We start from the raw sequence: 18,451 nt of genomic DNA, 5'->3' as shown, positions 1-18,451 counted from the left end.
AAGGGAGATAGTTATTAAATCTAAGCTTCACGGTTAGTTTTAACTTTCAATTTATGGCTTAGGAGCCAAACGATTTATATGATCCCTGAATTTCATTACTCAAAAGGAGAAACAGTTCAGATAGGCAGGACCTCAAAGTCATTAAATTAACTCACACCACACAGCTTAGAAGTCAGATAAAGCAATGCTTTGGTAGAGTCCAGCAGAGATTAAACATCTTGAGCAGAAAGCTCAAGTGCATAGTGAGTTCAGATGTATTGTAATTAAAGTTATCCAGATGGTAGTTGGACTAATCAATGATGAGGCGGTATTTATCTGGGGATAGAAGATTCTGAACTCCAGAGAGAAAAATCCCCAAGGTGGGGGGTGGGGACAGTTAATAAGCGCTCCTGGGAAAGGCCCATTCAGCGAGGGCTGGAAAATTCGTTTGAATTTGAATCAATTTGAATAGAAATCTCCCCCCAGGAAGCAGGAACCAGATCCTCTAAGCCCAGCAAACTTTGGGCAGGAAGCGAGTACTGTAAAGCAGTAGTCCCTTGTCTGCTTTGAGGTGCAGAGAAAGAAGTCACAAGCTGGGAATCGAGTGTTTGAGTTTCTTCCAAGAACCCGGGAGGGTAGAGTAACGAACTCCAGGCACAGTACTGGCAAGCCTTCCCCTGTCCGCACCCACGCGGGTGCTGAGGCGCGTAGGCCTTCTCTTCGCCGCTAGGGCGTCCACGGAGCAACCCTCGTCCCGCCCGGCCCCCGAATCCGCAGCCCAGAGCGCGGGGCGCCGAGGGGGGCGGGGCGATGAGCGGGCGGAGGGCGCGGGAGGTGCATCCTGGGAAATCCAACAACATGGGGCGCCTGGGCTGCGGGCGCTGTGGCCGCCGCGAGTCCCGGCCGCAGGCGCCGCCGCTCTCCTGACGTCCGAGCCGAGGCCCGCCCGCCGCAGCCCGGTTCCCCCGCCCTGGCGCCCCCGCCCCCCGGCCGCGCCATGTGAGGGACCGCTCCCGCCACCGCCTCTTCCTCCCCGCGCCTCCCGTCCGCCCCCGCCGCCTCAGCCCCCGCCATGGACGCGCACTACGCGCCCGCGGGCTTCGCGGAGCCTCCCGCGCCCCCCGCCAGCGCCGCCACGCAGCCCGCTGCCCCCGCCTGGGCCTACGAAGCCCGGGTCCCGGCCGCCGCCTCCAGCCCCAGCTGCAGCGGCAGCAGTCCCAGCCTCAAGGCCAGGTAGAGAGGGTGGGCGCGGGGTCTCACTGGGCCAGGAAAGGCCGCGGATACTCCGGGGCCTGTGCCGCCCCTCTCGGGGCCCAGGCCGAGTGGGGAGCCTTGGAGGCGCCCTTCTTCGCCTTCGGGAGAGGCGGTGGACCACTCCTGGCGGGTGGTCCCGGCTGGGAAGGGGCGCGTGGTGCAGGATTCGCGCCTGGGGCGGGTCAGGGCGCGCAGCAGAAGGGAAGGTTGGGCGGGATGGAGGGGCGCAGTCACCTCTCGGTGCTGGACTCCCACATGGTAAAGTTTAAGCTCTGGTCTGACCTCCGTATCTGGGGAACCGGGATTGACTCCGGGGGGAGGCCTAGAGGGGCGCCGCGGAGCCCTGGGCAGTGACATTCCATTGTATTGGAATCTGGGTGGCCGACAATGTGGTGTTGGGGGCCTCTGCGGTGTGAAAGGTGAGGGCGGTGGCAGGAGATGTGAAGCGGGGCCGTGTCGCTGACACTAGGGGACTTGGGATGACTGGGCTGCAAGGGAACCCCCAGGGCGGGACACGAATGCAAAGCAGGGGCTGGGTGACATATGTTTGCAGTGATGGCTGTGTTCCACGCGTTCAAAGTTGCTTTTGGGTTTCCTCTCCTTTTAACAAGGGCAGGAAGTCAAGAATCCCTCTTGGCTCTCAGTGCCTGGGGTTGACTGAGTGTTGGGAAGCTTTGAGGGCTGGTGGTCAAAGAAGGCTCCAAAGGTCGAAGACCCAAAGCATGCTTCTCCATCTCTGCTTCATTGTATAGTGCTGGGCTTCAAGAGTTCATCTTTGCTCCAGCATGGGCAATAGACCCCAAAATGTGGACTCCTGTATGATATTTGAGCTCTCGAGAAATGTGTAGCAGTACCACACTTTGAAACGGTCCCATTCGAATGATAACTGGAAGGCGTGGTCTGGTTTGGAGGCTTTGGGAGCGGGGTGTTTTTAAAGCCGCCTCCCCTGAACAATACTGGATCTAGTAGTTATAGCTTCTGACCCCCAAACAGGGAAATCCTGGCTTGTTAATGACTTCATCCTCAGCTACCAACAGGAAGCCTTGTACCTATATAATCTCACCAGGTTTCTAAAAGATTTTAATAACACGAGTGAACTTTTATTTCACTTTACACATTATTCTAATTACCTTTGTTTTTATGAAAGTGCCGCTTTCATGATTTAGAATAGATGTGTAAAGAATTAACTAGTCTTTGTCTTAGATTGTACCTCGGAATTATTATGAAAGAAAGAAAAATAATAATGCTTCAACAAAAGAGTAATTTTAAGCCTCAGAAAAATGTTTGCCCTTTTGTTTAAAAAGAGCCCGGATTTTTAAAAAGAAAGTGATTTTTCCAGTTTCGAGCTAACCGGAGATGCTAAGGTCTTTCAGAAATAACTATAGTTTTGTGTTATTGTAAATAAACCATTTTGAAGAATTTTTAGGAAGGATATTAGGCCCTTCCTTGGTTATTTTTGATGGTAGTTTAACTATCATTTTACAGAGAACAGTTGCATTATCTATAATTTACAAATTAACTTTCCAGTGAACAGCAGTGATGGGTAATGTGTAGCATTTTGTATATCTCAAATAATTTTTTTTTTCTTTTTGGTGAATAACACTGAAATGCTGCCTAGTTATTGTCTGTTATTTCTTTGAGCAGAATACCTCTGAGGCAAAAACTAAACACTGGCTGGTCATATTTTCCAAATGTTATCAGGGTAACACTGAATAACTACCCAAGAATGTTTGAAAACAAGTTTAAAAGATTTTTGTTATTGTATTTAGATGTTACTGGTACTTAAATGCAACCCCCACCCCCTTGCTTTAAAACATTTTGGAGGGGTGTGGCCGGCTAAATTATAGCATAGAAAATGCAGGCTTTCCCCCTCCCCCATAAAACCTGCTTTGTTAACATGTTGTGTTAGGATTAGGCCATCTGTACAGGGCTGCTCACACTTCTTAATTGTACTTTACTTTTCTTCAAACCAAGCAAATGTCCTCTGATTTCAGTTATATCAGAAGTACTGTAGCTGGAGTGTGCCTTCAGAGCCCTTAAAGACCAAGCATTTCAAAAGCTTAATCATATTTTTACAACATTTAAGAAAGCTGTTTTGTAATTCATGTATCAGTTGAATGTTTTTGTTTCTCTTTTGTGGCAGGTTTTTCTGAAGGTGCAAATGAACACTAGCTGTGATGATGTAATACAGATATTTATCCATAAAGAATTAGCCTGTCTGCCACCTTGTTTCCTGTAACTTACTCAGAAACTGACAGATGGTCATGGCATTCACTTGTTACTGACATGGGATCTAACATTCTACTTTATGTCTTTGCTTGCTCCCAAAATGTTCACTGCACTCAACAGGAGGTGCCTGGTGAATCGTGAGTTTGAAATCCTATTTTCTTTGGTACAGCAGTTTCATCAGATGTTAGATTTTTTAAAAATTTTTTTATTGGTTTCTTTGGTTGATTTTGGTTCATTGGTTGGTTTTTAATTTTATTTTCTCGACAAGGCTGTCCTGGAACTTACTATGTAGACCAGTCTGGCCTCAAACTCACAGAACTGCCTACTTCTGACTCCCAAGTGTTGGGATTAAAGGTATATGCCATATTTGATTGTTGTAATACTTGGAAAAGGATGAGGAAACTGGTTTTTGTTTTCTTTTAAAAGGATTTATGGAGAGGATTTTGGACTCTGAATGTTTCTAACCTAGCACTTGGTAGTTACTTGTGTAGTTTTGGGCAAGGAACTGGTCTTGTTCATTTCTTCTTGTTTGTGCCCCCTCATTTTTAGAAACCAACTGAGCAAATACTTTGCTCATTATTATGACCTTTTAGGAGATTGTTTGGAGGGTTTGCTTTTGTGTTCTCAATATGGATTCTATAAAGGGGAATAAGGTAAAGAGATTAAGAAAAAGGCTAAGGTGCTCTTAAATTAGGGAGCTTTATAAATCATGTAAGTGAAAGATATAGGAGCTTGTATCAGTACAAATTGTAAACAAAGAGAAATAAAGGAATATTTAACAGTCCCAGGGCTAGACAGGCATGGAAGCTTGCACCTGTAATCCCAGTATAGAAGAAGATTACTTTGAGTTCAAAGCCAGCCTCTTTTTCCAGTGTCTCAGCCCATAAAAGGCAATAAGGCTTGGTGACTATGCACAGAACTCTCAGGTTTCTGGACTGAGCTACTAGATGGCAGGAGGTGTGGACAAAGATGGATCTGTAAGGAGAAATAGAAGTGAGATGGTATAAAAACATGAGCTCATCACCAAATGACCTTTACTACTCAAGTAAAAGGTCAGAGAGATAGTGGAATATGTGACTAGGTACTCAAAGGAGGTTTGAACTGAAAACAAAGTCTTCTCCTTTGAGATGGCATTTAAAACCACATCAGTCCCAAGCTGTGAGTAAACATGAGGGATTAGTTAGAAGAGGACTTAAAAACTAGTCAAGAACAAGGAAAAGCTGTGGGCCAGAGATGATGAAGGAGAACCTGGAAAGGGCAGTGCAGTTGAAAGAAGAATGTTCAGTCTACAGCAAAAAGGACACTGAAATAGGATAGTGCATTGTTTCTAGGCCAAGTCGGGGAAAGCTTAACTGTCACATGGTGAATACCATTAGACTTACCATACAGCAGTGCAGTATTATGGCTAAACATAGAGGTTCTAAACTCACAACGCTCAAGTTTAAATCTCAGTCTCGTGACTTACAAGCTTTGTGACTGCAGACATGTTGCTTAATATGTCTGTGCTGTAGTTTTCTCATCCATAAAAGAATCTTAGAATATGCACTGTAGGGCTGAAGATAATGGCTCAGCAGTTAAGAACAAGGACACTCAGGCTTGACTCAGTTCCCGTCACCCACATCTGTAATTCCAGTTCCAGGAGATTGGATGCTCTCCTCTGGGGGATACCATGCATACACATGATGCACATATATACATGCAGGTAAAATACTGATACTGATAAAACTATTTTAGAAAAATCTAGTGCAAAGGGTATTTGTGAAAATTGTGATGTGTGGCTTTAAAACAGTGACTAGTAAAAATTAGCTCATGAAGTAAATGATAGCTACAGCAACAATACTGTTTCCATGCATTAATTAATACTTTCTGAGTTCTAATACAAAGAAGTTTGGTGAAATAGTCTTTTGCTTATTTGGGATTGTTTTTACATATAAATTGTGATCTTTTAAAGATCTTTTCCAAAAACTTGAAGGACACTCTAGCTTTAAGAGTTTAATCACAGCAATCAGGAAGCAGAGGCAGGTGGCTCTCTTAAATTTAAGGCCAGCCTGGTCTATAGAGCAAGTTCCAAGACAGGCAGGGTTACACAGAGAAACCTTAAGACTCACTCAGGCTGGGGATGTAGTTCAGTGAGAATAGATTGTTTGCCTAGCATGCTGTAGGCCATGAGTTCAGTCTCCAGCATCACATAAAAACCAGGTATGGTGGAACATGACTTTGTGTGGGATAAAATGGAGTTGGAGTGAGGGTATATATGCATCTTATTCCCTCTCCACCCTGTAGCAGGTTCAAGATAAAGGGGTTTAGATATTTGATTATTAAAAAATAGTGATATTGGCCATTGCTTGTTGTCATATTTCCTTACCACATTCTCTGGAGTGAGTACTAAAGAGTATCTGCCATAACATACATGTTTTTTCTTTTGTTCATTAAATTGGTGTCTGGTTCCTGCTGGATAGATGAGGTAATGTTGCTTTTATCATCAGACACATATCTCTTCAGTGAAAGCTTCAGAAATGTAATGACTTGCATTCATTCACTCATTAAAATGTAGCATCTGAATTCCCTGATACTAGACCAAGTTCTACAGGGTACAGCAAAAATAGGAAAGACACTGACTGTCCTGCCACTTAAAGAACTTGTGATCTACAAGAGTGGTAGGGTAATTAATATACCTGTTACTCCTCTTGGCTTCTAAATGCTGGCTCGAGCCAGGCTTAGAGTTCTTTTCTTCTCCATTTGTTCTAGCTGAACTTGATGGGAATGAAGTGACATTCAAATTTATATTCAGATTTATCTACACCTTCATGTGAATATTGAGTAGGTGTTTTAAACATACTAATTCTAAAACATGATTGTCTTTTCCATCTTAGTAAATACTGCCACTGTTTACCATAATCCTCACATGAGCTATTGTAGTTGTTTCCTGTTGCTTTCCTTGCTTCTACTTTGGGCTCTCTAAATTGTGTTTCACTTATTTCATGTGTATGAATGCTCTGCGAGTGCGCATGCATGTATGCAATGCTCTTAGAGGTCAGAGGAGGGTGTAGGAGGAGCTACAAGTGGTTGTGAGCCACCTGTATGGATACTAGGAATCAAACCCAGGTTTTGCAAAACTAGCTAGCTAGTGCTTTTAACCTCTGAGCCACCTCTGCACCCCCACCCTATTTTATTAGGTATAGAATGGGTAGAGTTAACTTTTCAAAACTCAAATCAGGGGATGCAGTATCTTAATTCAAACCTTTCAGTGTTACTCAAGGTCAGACAGTCAGATCTTTGGCCTCTGAGACCCTCTGTTGTCTGAGTCTCAACTAATTCTTAGGTCTTATCACATTTTTCTTGTCTTGCACCATCCCTGCAGTCAGGTTGGCGTTTTTTTCTCCAGAAGTATGCTGAGGTTATGACTTTTCTGCTGGCTGTTCTTTTTACCTGGAGTTGTCTTTGCTGTTTCTGGACATTTCAGCTCTTTCCCAGATGTTTTCTGACTGCCCTGATGGAGGGGCACAGAACAGGTTAGTAGTCAGAATGTAGTTTTTCTTCCTATCACCACCGTCTTTGAATTAGTTTTACTGGTTTTCCTGTAACTTTTTAGGTTTGCTACTTTTTCACCATCTCACTAGCTCTACCACTACAATGTACATTTCACAAGACCAGGATTCTTGTAGTGATTGATAGCATAAGCTAAAGAGTAAGAATGTTTGGGTTTGTATTTTGACTTAGTTTCAGTATGATTTTCAACAAGTTTCTTATGCCTTGGTTCATTTTATAGAGTGAGGACAGTTTGGATTCTTTTTTTTTTTTGTCTTTTTCTTCAAGATTTGTTTGTTTGTTTTATGTATATGAGTATGCTGTCTTTAGACACACCAAAAGAGGGCATCAGATTCCATTACAGATAGTTGTGAACTACCATGAGGTTGCTGAGAATTGAACTCAGGACCTCTGGAAGAGCAGCAAGTGCTCTTAACTGCCGAGCCATCTCTCAAACACCGACAGTTTTGATTCCTAAGGACTAAATAAAATAACTTAGAAAAGCATCTAGAGCCATGTCAGTGTATAGAACAGCACACAGCAGCATGTATTGCCAACACTGTTGCATTCTGAGTGCCAGCAAACATCTAGGTATACACCCTAGGGTTTTTGTGGGGCGGGGGTGGGGAGAGGTACAAATATGGCTGGGGGGACTTAGAGGGAAAATTATTTCTATTTAAGATAATCGTGAATCTTTTGTCAGTTAGACTGTACACAAACTGTTGGTGTTGCCTGACAGAAAGGGATTAGCACAGAGAGGAGCTTCCAAGAACAAGTGTCCAAGAGGAAGGACGTGGGTTTTGCTCCTCAAGTTTGTGTCTGGTCTTTGAACTGGTATAGCATTGCTTTTGTCACAGTCTATCAGCCTGTGCAGTCTGGTTACGTACAGTCATTATGAGAGAGAGACTATATATAAAGGTATGTTCCATTGTGGCTCACCAGAGTTACATTGCCACAGAGTGAGTATTAGATTTTAGGATGCTTTAGAGTTTAATCTCTGTAAAGTTTAGGGAACTTGAAAGGATCTTATACAAGGTTGATATTGTGAATGAATTGGTTTTATTTTAAGGCTTATTTTTACTTAATATGTGTATGTCTGTGTGTTTGTATGCCCCTTGTGTGAGGGTGCCCTTGGGGCCAAAGGAAGGTGTCAGATCCACTGAAGCTGGAATTTAAGGCAAATGTGAGTGGGCCCCATGTGGGTACCAGTCCTCTTAAGAGCAGCATGTGCTCTTAAGCTCTGAGCTACCTTTCCAGCACCACCACCACCAAATTTAAATAATTTTTACTAAGTTATTTTTCCTTCTTTGCAATGTTTTTTACTTACTTTGAAGTGTTTGTTCTTAGATGGCAAGACCAGAGAAGTGTGAGTTCAGCAGTGTGTATAGAGACAATAAAGGAATAGCAGAGATAAAAGATTTTAGTAAGTGAAGTATATTTATTCTCAGCCCTTAGCGGAAAACTATAGCATTTATTAAGTGATAGATGTCAATGTATTAGCCTAATAATTTTAGTGTGAGTGTCTGCTTACATATATGTCTTTGCTCCATGTGCATATGAAACACCCTCAGAGGCCTGAAGAGAGTGTTCAGATAGTCTGGAACTGGAGTCACAGGTAATTGTGAGTTGCCATGCGGGTACTGGGAATTGAACGTGTATCCTGGAAGAACAAGTATTCTTAACCATCTAACTCCTATGAATTGGTTTAATAGGATCAACTTGGCAATTCATTACAGAATTGGTTAGAATTGGCCTTAGAACTAGGAAACAGGTTGTGAAATAAGAGGCATTGTACTACATTAGACAAGAGGGAGGTGGTAGAGTTTTATTGTGATGCTGGGGTAGAAAGATCAGGATGATGGGGCAGTGAGGTGGCTCAATCTGGGAAGGTATTTGTCAGCCTTATGACCTGAGTTCAATCCCCAGATTGGCGGGAGAGGATTGACACCATGTGTGCCCTATGCTACATTTGCCTCTTCCACAAGAAAAAGGGAGGATTCAATAAACGAGTAAACAAAAAGATAAAATTACTAGGGGTTGTTGGCAGCAAACATATTAGAAGGTAAGAGACGGGTATACTTGGATTAATTTGAGAATTTCATACAATGTCTTGATCATGATCATCATGCGCCTTGCCCAACTCTATTTTTTGAGAAAGGGTCTTACTATATAGTCTGGCTAACCTGGAAATTTCTACATAAATCAGCTGGCCTTGTACTCAGAGATCCTCCTACCTCTGCCTCCCAATTTCTGGGATTAAAGGCATGTGTCACTTTTATTTTTCTAAAGGTATATTTATTTTTAATGTATGTGCTTGAATGTATGTCTGTGCACCACATGTATGTAGAGGTCAAAGAGGGCCTTCCCTAGAACTGCAGATATAGTTGCCATCCATATGGGTGCTTTGAACTGAACCTGGGTCATCTGGAAGAGCAGCCTGTGCTCTACATACTAAGTCTTTCCAGCAACACAACCACTGTTTTTTAAGTGACAGAAATTGTTCATAAGTTTGTCAGTATTCAGCTAGAGGTTTTTGTGTGTGTGTGTTAAAAAAAAATTGTATTCATGTCATTGTGCATGCACATTTGTGTACATGGAGGCCAGAAGTAAATAGTGTCTTCCTCTATCACTTTCTGCCTTAGTGTTTTGAGACAGGGTCTGTCACTAAACCTGGAGCTCATAGTTCAGCTATCTGGCTGGCCAGTGAGTCTAGGGATCTGCCTGTTCTGCCTCCTACAATGCTGAGGTAACAGATAACATGCTTGGCTTTTGTGGGTGCTGGGAATCCAGTTTCTCATGCTTACATACCAAGTACTTTATCAACTGAGCCATCTCCCTAGCCCCCAACCTGTTTTGAACTATGTATACATTGAATAAACAAATGCTGATATGAAACACTTTCTTACAATAAATGCTGTACAACTCTTGTAGGCATTTAAGATTCAGTAACAGGGGTTGGAGCAATAACTCAGTGGTTAAAAGTACTGGCTACTCTTTCAGAGGTCCTAAGTTCAATTCCCAGCAACCACATGTTGACTCACAACTATCTATAATAGAATCTGATGCCCTCTTCTGTCTGATGCGGTCTTCTATTGTGCAGGCATACATGTAAATAGTGTGCTCATATACATAAATAAATCTTAGGAAAAAAAGATTCAATAGCATGCTCAGGCTTAGGTAGGAGTGCCAGGGTAGCTGTGCTACATGGCTCGATCCTGTCTTAAAAAAACAAAATGGGAGTTTTGGTGAGGGGGTTGTTTGTTTAATTTGGGATGGGGTGTCATTTAACTCAGGCTTGCCTCAGTCTGGTTATGTAGCTGAAAATGACCTTGAACCCTTTGATTCTCCATTTCTTCCACATCTTTATGTGTTACCGTGTGTCTGGCAAAAATCTTTGTCCCTGTTGAGCTTAACTTCCTAGCCAGTAGGGAGGCAAAGGGGCAGTTAAATAAAACATTTCCTCTTTGAGAAAGTAGCTAAGGTAAGCAGCCCGTCCAAATGTCCTAAGGCAAGGAGTTTGACAGTTACATCCCTGATAACAATCTTACTGGTCCCTGAGAATCACCTGAAGGACTTGCTGAACACACTGGCTGCTGGCCCTTCTCCAGAGTTTCTGAATCAGTACATCTGGGATACAGCCCTATAATTTGCATTCCTAACATATTTCTAGGTTATTCAATTGCTGCTAATTTAAGGACCAAGCTGAAAACACTGATGTGAATCTTATCTTTCTTGGCAACTTGTTTTACAGAGCTTTCCTGACCACCAAATTTATTTTTAATTATGTGTAGGTGTCTGCATTGTATGTATGTGTTTGCAGATGCTGTAAGAGGTGTCAACCCATGAGCTGGAGTTACAAAGTGTCATGATCCTCACCTGCTGCTGGTGGTGGCTGTGGCAGCACAGGCCTTTAATCCCAACACTCAGGAAGCAGAGACAGGCGGAGCTCTGTCAATTCAAGGCCAGCCCAGACTACAGAGCTCCAGGATGGTCAGCCCTCTGCCACTTAAGAGCATTATGGTCTTAGAAAACTTAACTTTCCTAATCTTGGCTACACAAAAAAAATAAAAATATAAACAAACAAATTCAGCCAGGCTTGACTACACAATCCAGACAACCTGAATTCAATTCCGGAACCCATTTAAAGATGCAGGGAAGTTGTAGAAAATCCACACCATACATATTGTCCATTGACTTCCACATAAGTATTGTGGCATGTGCACACCCCATATCACATTAATAGACAATTGGTTAATGAAATAGTTTTCTTTTTTTTAAGCTAATTAGATTAAAATCTTAGGGAGAAACCTGGTGGTGAATGACTTTCTGTGAGTTTGAGGCAAGTGATTTCCAGAACAGCCAGGGCTGTGCAGAGAAACCCTATCTCAAAAACAAAACAAAAAAACCCAAGGAAACAAGCAAAAAGTAGGGAAAGATTATTGTTTTGTGCATCAGTTTGACCCAAGTTAAAGTCATCAGAGAGGAAGGAGCCTCAGTTGAGGAAAAAGTTTCCGTGAGGTTCAGCTGTAAGGCATTTTCCCTCTCTGGGGAGTGCCCAGTTCATGGTAGGTGGTGCCATCCCTGGGCTGTTAGTCCTGGGTTTTATAAGAAGGCAGTCTGAGCAAGCCAGGGGAAACAAGCCAATAAGCAGCACCCTCAGTGGCTTCTGCAATCAGTTCCTGCCTCCTGGATCCTACCTTGCATGAGTTCTTGTCCTGACTTCAATGATGAATGGCAAAATGGAACTGTAAGCTAAATGAACCTTTTTCTCCCCAACTTGCTTTTCTGTCATTGTGTTTCATTGCAGCAATAGAAACCCTAAGTAGGACAATTATTTATACTCAAAACAGGATAGAGAGTGGCAACTTTGATTTGTTTTGGTTTTGAGGAAAAAGTCAAAAATTTAAGTTTAAGTGACAGCAACTAAAGAAAAAGGATAATTTCTCATCCAAGACTCTGACTCACTTTATCCTAAGACTGTGTTCCTCCCATTCATGATTGTGTGGATTAGAGATGGTGTAAGTCTGGAACACATCTCTTTGTTCATTCTCTTCTCTGGGCCTTAGTTCAATGTAGTATTTAGAGTGAGGATTGGGGAGGGTTAAAGATCTTAGGAAAGGCTATGTGGAACTTTAAATACTTGTACTTTTTTTCCTAAGCTGGTCAAAATACAGGAATTAGAAACAGTACCTGTATTCTGAAGCATTTTTTTTTAACACTCTAGAGTTAAAAAATAAATAAATTGGCCATTGTTTAAAACTACTTGGCACCTCCTAGGCTGTCAGCTATGGCAAGATGAAGTTAAAAGTCTTCCCTGTCACTGTCTGACACACATTGAAGTGGACAATGAACACAAGCTTCGTATGTTATGTGAGAAGCACATGGTCACAGAAGTATCTAGTGATTCAGTGGTGGGAATGACAAACAAGGTTTCCCATGAAACAAGGTGTTTTGACCCATGGCAGAATGCACCTGCTATTGAATAAGGGGCATTCCTGTTGTAGACCAAGAACGGGGAGGGAGGGAGGGTGCACATGAGCAGAAGTGTGTTCCTAGACTGACAGATACCATGAGATGTGAGTCTCAGTTGGAACTTAAAAGAGCTAGTAGAATCAGAAAGCTTTTTTAATCTCTAAAGAGGATGATTCCCACCGCTGTGTTGTCAGAAGCCCCTTAAACAAAGAGAGAAGCCCAGCACTCAAGATTCAGTGTCTTGTTACTCCATGTGTCTTGCAACATAGATGCTGATGTATAGCTTTAAAGAAACAACACATTAAGAAAAACCACTGTGGTTCACACTTGTAATCCCAGAATTAGAGACATTGAGGTAAGAGAGGCCCTAGACTCAATCTCACATTGGGTTGGGCTACATAGTGAGGAGTTGCCTCAACAAGGAATATAGGTGGGTAGCTTATTGTAATATTTAGCCTTCTAAAATTTACTTAAAACTTACAGATATACAGAGTAACTAATTTTTGTGATCTGGATTTGTCTTAGGGTTTATTCTGTGATAATACATTACAACCAAAAACAACATGGGGAAAGAAAGGTTTATTTCAGTTTGCATGTCTCAGTCACATTTCATCTTAAATGAAAATCAGGGCAGGAATCGAGTCAGTAACTGAACTAGAAACTGTAGGGGAACTCTGCTTATTGTCTTGTTCCACGTGGCTTGCTCAGCCTGTTTTCTTATACAACCCAAGGTTGGCACTACCCATAGCGAACTGGGCCTTCCCACATCAATCATTAATCAAGAAAATGTCCTAAAGTTTCGTCCATGGGTCATCTGATATAGGCATTTTCTCAACAAAAGTTCTTTCCAAATAACTTTAGCTTGCATCAGGTTGACCAAAAACCAAACGAACAAACAACCCCCAACCCAGTCCCCAAATAGTAAAGAATTGAATTCAGAGCCTTGCACATACTAGGCATCCTCAGCCCTAGTCCAAAGAGTTTTTGTTGTTTTCCCAGTGCTGGTATTCCAAACTAGGAAGACGTGTATATTGGGCAAGTACTCTGCAGCTGAGCTGTTGTGTAGCCCTAGTTCCATATAACATGTTTAAAATGATTATACAGTATATAGAGCTGGGCCAGCCACAGAAGCAACAAGGCTGACCTATCATAAGCTGTCTTCTTGCTGATAATGTTGCCCAGAAAGAGACGTTACCAGTGAGCACAGTTTGGATAATCACAGGTTGTACAACAGTCAATACTGTCCAATTCTAAAGGATTTTACTCACCCCATAAATAACTACATTCCTCTTCCTGTGGCATCCCAGTCCCTGACAAGCATAGCTTTTTCATGCGTTTACACACTTGGGAAATTTCATACAAATGGAATTGCATATGGACTCTTCTCTTTTGTGCTTGGTTTCTGCTTAGTATTTTCTATACTCATCCATTTTGTGTCTGAACAGTGTACCAGTATATGGCAGTCTTATATTTTGTTTATTGGTTTATCAGTTGTTGGAGATAAAAGTTTGTTTCTACTCTTTGTTAGGAAAAAGCTGTCAACATTTATAGGGTGGATTTAGATCTCTAAGAGTAGAATTGCTGGACCATAGGGAGCCTGGGGTCTTAATTGATCTAAATTTCACAAACTGTTGTTAACTACAACTATAATTTTATACCATATATAATCTTCGTGCTTTCAAATAGTTGCTAAGACAAAACTGTAGACTAGATGTCCTGGTACACACCTTTAGCACCAAAATTTGGGAGGCAGAGATTGGCAGATATCTGTGACCTTGAGTGCAGCAAGCATACTTAGACCCCATCTTTAAAAAAACACATACTCGGCCAGTCTAGTGGCCTATACTTTTAATTCCAGCACAATCATAAATGAATTTAAGGTTAATTTAGGCTATATAGGAGATGTGTCTCCAGTAGTCAAGGGCTAGGAATATAGCTTAGTGGTACCCTGAGCTTGCCTGGTATATACAAGCCCTAAATTCAATCTCTAGGTTGTGTTGTGTATGGGAAGGGGAATCTGAGCTATTACTACCTTTTGTTCAAAAAATTAACTCCAAGTGGAATCTGAAATCCAGATGTTTTGAACATTGCATTATCTTCACATACTTGCAGATCTTAGGAGTGTTTAGATTTTGGAACAGAAGATTCTCAGTTTCTAAAAGACTGCAGATAAACACACATTTTCTTAACTTCATAATCTAGACTGACCTTGAAAGAGCCTCAAAGAGGGGTTGTCTAGATCTGGTTGGTATGCCTGTGTGTGCGAGTGCATGTGTAGGTTATTTTTATTATGTTGATTGATGTTGGAAGGCCAGGCAGTAAATAGGCAGCACTGTTCCCTGGATCTGGGTCCTGTACAGAGAGGAGAAAGCTAGCTGAGCAGTGAGTACGCACAAGGGCTTTCTGCTCTCTCTCTCTGCGCTTGACTACATAGTGACTAGCTGCTTTAAGTTCCTTCCACCTAGATTTTTCCTGCAATAATGGAATTGTGAGCTAAAATAAACCCTTTTCTTCTAAATTATGGGGTATTTTATCACAGCAATAAAAGAAGCTATAAGTCTTTATCTTTTCATTTTGCTTTTTCTTTTAGGAATTGACTAGAGGGCCTCATACATGTTAAATATACTACTTGGTCATCCTCAGTCCCTGTTGTTAGAAACTGATGGGCTTTTCCAGTTGTACTCTAACATTTCCAGAAGAAAACTCAAGGGAAACAATTCTTTGAAACATTGGGTTAGACAACAATTTTTATTTTAGCCAAAATGACAAACTGTGTTTAATAGATTTAAGTACTGCTCTTTTGAAGATGTTTTTAGAACAATAAAGGCTATGGATTGGTAGAAAATACTTGTCTTTGTCTAAGGAGTTGACTCTAGAACATGTGGGCAACTCATAAAATTCATAAGAGTACAGCCCTGTTTTCCACCTGGCCTCTTTGTCCCCTGAAAATAATGATGCTGCGACTTGATATTTTATGAGTAAATGCCTAGGCCAGAGCTTTGGTTTGTTTTTTGACGAACTCAGAATTACCCGTTTATTCTAAGTTCCACCCCGTGGTTGGTTACCTCTTTTCACTTTCATGTGACTGTCTCCTTCAGCATTTGGGGCAAATATCCAGAGCCTATTTTCCAGAATCCTGTTTCTCTCTCCAGGATGTCCCCCATTCTAATTCTGCCTCAGTTTATTGACCAGAGGCTTTTTATTGAGAGGTGCTTCCATGCAGTGCATAAAGATTCTCTCTACACAGCCCAAATAAAACTGGGCAAAAGATTTGAGTAAACTTTGACTACAGTTTTTTTTATGCCAGCTGAAGAGGATGTTCAACATTGTTAGTTATTAGATGTAATGAGGTATCACTGCAAATCAACTAGAATTATAATTACCAAAGAAGCATGTGGTGCATGTGTGCGTGTAGAGAGAGGTAGGTGGATTTCTGTGAATTTGAGGTGAGCCTGGTCTATGATCTACATAGAGAGTTCCAGGCCAGTCAGGATTGTATAGCAAGACATTGGGGAGAGGGCCCTGTTATATAGAGGTAGTACATTATATACTCAAAAATCATCACAAAATCCATTATTTTGTACAATTAATAAATTTTAATATAATTTCTAAAAATATGAGCAGTTTATTTCTGAAGATTTTTCACTTAAAAATTTCAGACAGTCAACCTGTGTATGTCAAACCCAAGAATGTGAAACTGCCGCACACGCCAAGTAAACTTGGGCAATCTTGTTGTTGAACAGGAACTCACTTTAAGCCTTGCTGGCCTAGAACTTAACAAAGATCACCTTGCTTCTGCTTCCCAGTCCTGGAGTTAAAGGTGTATACCACCATGCCACTATGGTCAAAAGACTGAGTAAAACTTTACTATTTATTTATTTATTTATTTATTTATTTATTTATTTATTTATTTATTTATTTTGGTTTTTGGTTTTCAAGACAAGGTTTCTCTGTGTAGCCCTGGCTGTCCTGGAACTCACTCTGTAGACCAGAACTCAGAAATCCGCCTGCCTCTGCCTCCCAAGTGCTAGAATTAAACACATGTGCTACCACTGCCCAGCAAAACTTTACTTTTTATATTTTGTGGATTTTTATTTTCTGTCAGATGTATATCTCCCATTCCATAGGCTATCTTTTCACTCTGGTAATATTTCCTTTGGTGTGGGAACTTTTATTTTTATTAAATCCTATTTGTTTAATTCTTATTTCCCAAGTAATTGGAGACCCATTTAGAAAGTCCTTGTCTATGCCTATAGCCAGATTATATCTGGAGAGATAACTCAGAGGTTAAGAGCACTTACTGTTCTTGTACAGGACTGGGGTGGTTCCCAGCACCAAAGTAATAACTCACAACTATCTGTAATTCTAAGTCTAGGAGATCCCATTCTCTCTCTCTTTGCTTCCTAGAGCTCCTGTATGCATGTGATATACATAAATCGACACAAGGCATACATTTAAAAATAACAAATCTAAAACTGTGCACTAAGAGATAACCCAGTGGACCAGTGAATTAAACATTTCTAATAGCCTTAGCCATCAAAAAACACACTGAGTCTGCATCTTCCCTCAGGCTATCATCAAGAAAATAAAACAGATGCAGAGCTTGATAGAAGGGGAAAAGATCTTTATATATGTACATTTGTGGGGACATGAGTTAGTCCATATGCTATGGAAGTCATTGTTGAGATTTCTCAAAGAACTAAAACTAGGTATCATCCTGCTATAATACTCTTGGGCAGTATACTCTAAGGTATCAAGTCAGCATAAGGCAGAAATACCTGCAGTGTTGGATATCTTGTTTAGACTCTCAGTATTCATAATAGCCAGATTGTGATACTGCCTTAGGTGCCCACCAGTGGGTGGGTGGGTGGATGGATGGATGGATGGATGGATGGATAAAGAAAATGTGATATAAATACATGCTATGCATGTACAAAAAAATGTCATTGTTGAAACCATTGTTTTATACAGTATTTTCACCAATTTAAATTCAGTATATCCAGAAAAGTGTAAGACGTAATACAGGAAGGGAACAGTGAGTATGGAGGGGGATGGAAGGTGGCAATTCAATGAAATATGAAGGCACACAGCAGCGTTACTGTCTACCTGATACACTAATTTATAGACTTCTTTCTTTTGGCACAAGATACATAATGATTAGGTTACATTAGGCTTAAAATTAATATATTTCACTATATAAATGATATATTACATATATTATAAACTACTTACTTACTGTTTATTTTAGTGCTAGGAGCCAATCCAGGCTCTTGGTCAGCATGCAATCCAGTCCCTGCCTGTGAAGTTTATTCTGTTTTTGCTCATTCCATGTATTCTTTGTGTAAATTAACTTACAACTGGTAGTTGCTCTCTGATTATTTCATTGGAGTTATTTTTTGTTTGTTTGTTTTTAATGCTGTCCTCTCTCATTTAAGCTATGAAGATGGACATCCCTCACAGTCTGAATCAGATGCTCTTCAAAGACAGACGTTCACAGCCTCTCATCAGCTTCCTGGATATGCCACCACTCCTCAAGCAACTGGTAATAGTCTTTTTTAAAAGTATATTATAATTCTGGGTATATTGAGTGAAAGAAGAAAAATCAACTTTCATATTTTGGTTAATATATAAGACACCTGTGCCATGGGAATGTTAAAATGAAAATGAGATAAAGTTTAGCTTTAATGATACAGCATCTATGTAATTGATGAATGACACATTTTTCTTTCTTGCACCTTTGGCGGTTTAAAATATAGCTAGCCAGAGCCAGGCATACTGGTGCAGCCCTTTAACCTCAGTACTCAGGAGGCAGAGGTAGGTATGAGTTCCCAGGACAGCCAGATCTACATGATGAGACGCTGTCTCTAAAACAAAAATTACTTTTTAAATAAGAGCAGGAATCTAACTTTAACTTTATTTTACTTGGAGATACTTTCTTCTACATTGGGTACGTTTGGGGAATGCTTGATACTAAAGTAAGTAGTGCTAG

At 41.2% G+C, this 18,451-nt stretch overlaps 1 protein-coding gene across 1 annotated transcript in view; it reads left to right on the top strand.

Moving 5' to 3' along the window:
* The first annotated feature begins 442 nt into the window (after nt 1-442).
* Qser1 (glutamine and serine rich 1) overlaps nt 443-18,451 on the top strand; it is a 57,925-nt gene continuing 39,916 nt past the window's right edge. Inside the window, exons 1-2 of the mRNA XM_034495771.2 lie at nt 443-1,212; nt 17,898-18,004. Of these exons, the coding sequence (XP_034351662.2) occupies nt 1,052-1,212; nt 17,898-18,004 (268 nt within the window). The 5' untranslated portion in view covers nt 443-1,051. The remainder of the gene's footprint in view (nt 1,213-17,897; nt 18,005-18,451) is intronic.

Source organism: Arvicanthis niloticus, chromosome 2 (genome assembly GCF_011762505.2).
Source record: "Arvicanthis niloticus isolate mArvNil1 chromosome 2, mArvNil1.pat.X, whole genome shotgun sequence".
Classification (NCBI taxonomy): domain Eukaryota; kingdom Metazoa; phylum Chordata; class Mammalia; order Rodentia; family Muridae; genus Arvicanthis; species Arvicanthis niloticus.
The sequence above is the reverse complement of the archived record's forward strand: the minus strand, read 5'-3'. Positions and strand labels throughout refer to the sequence as shown.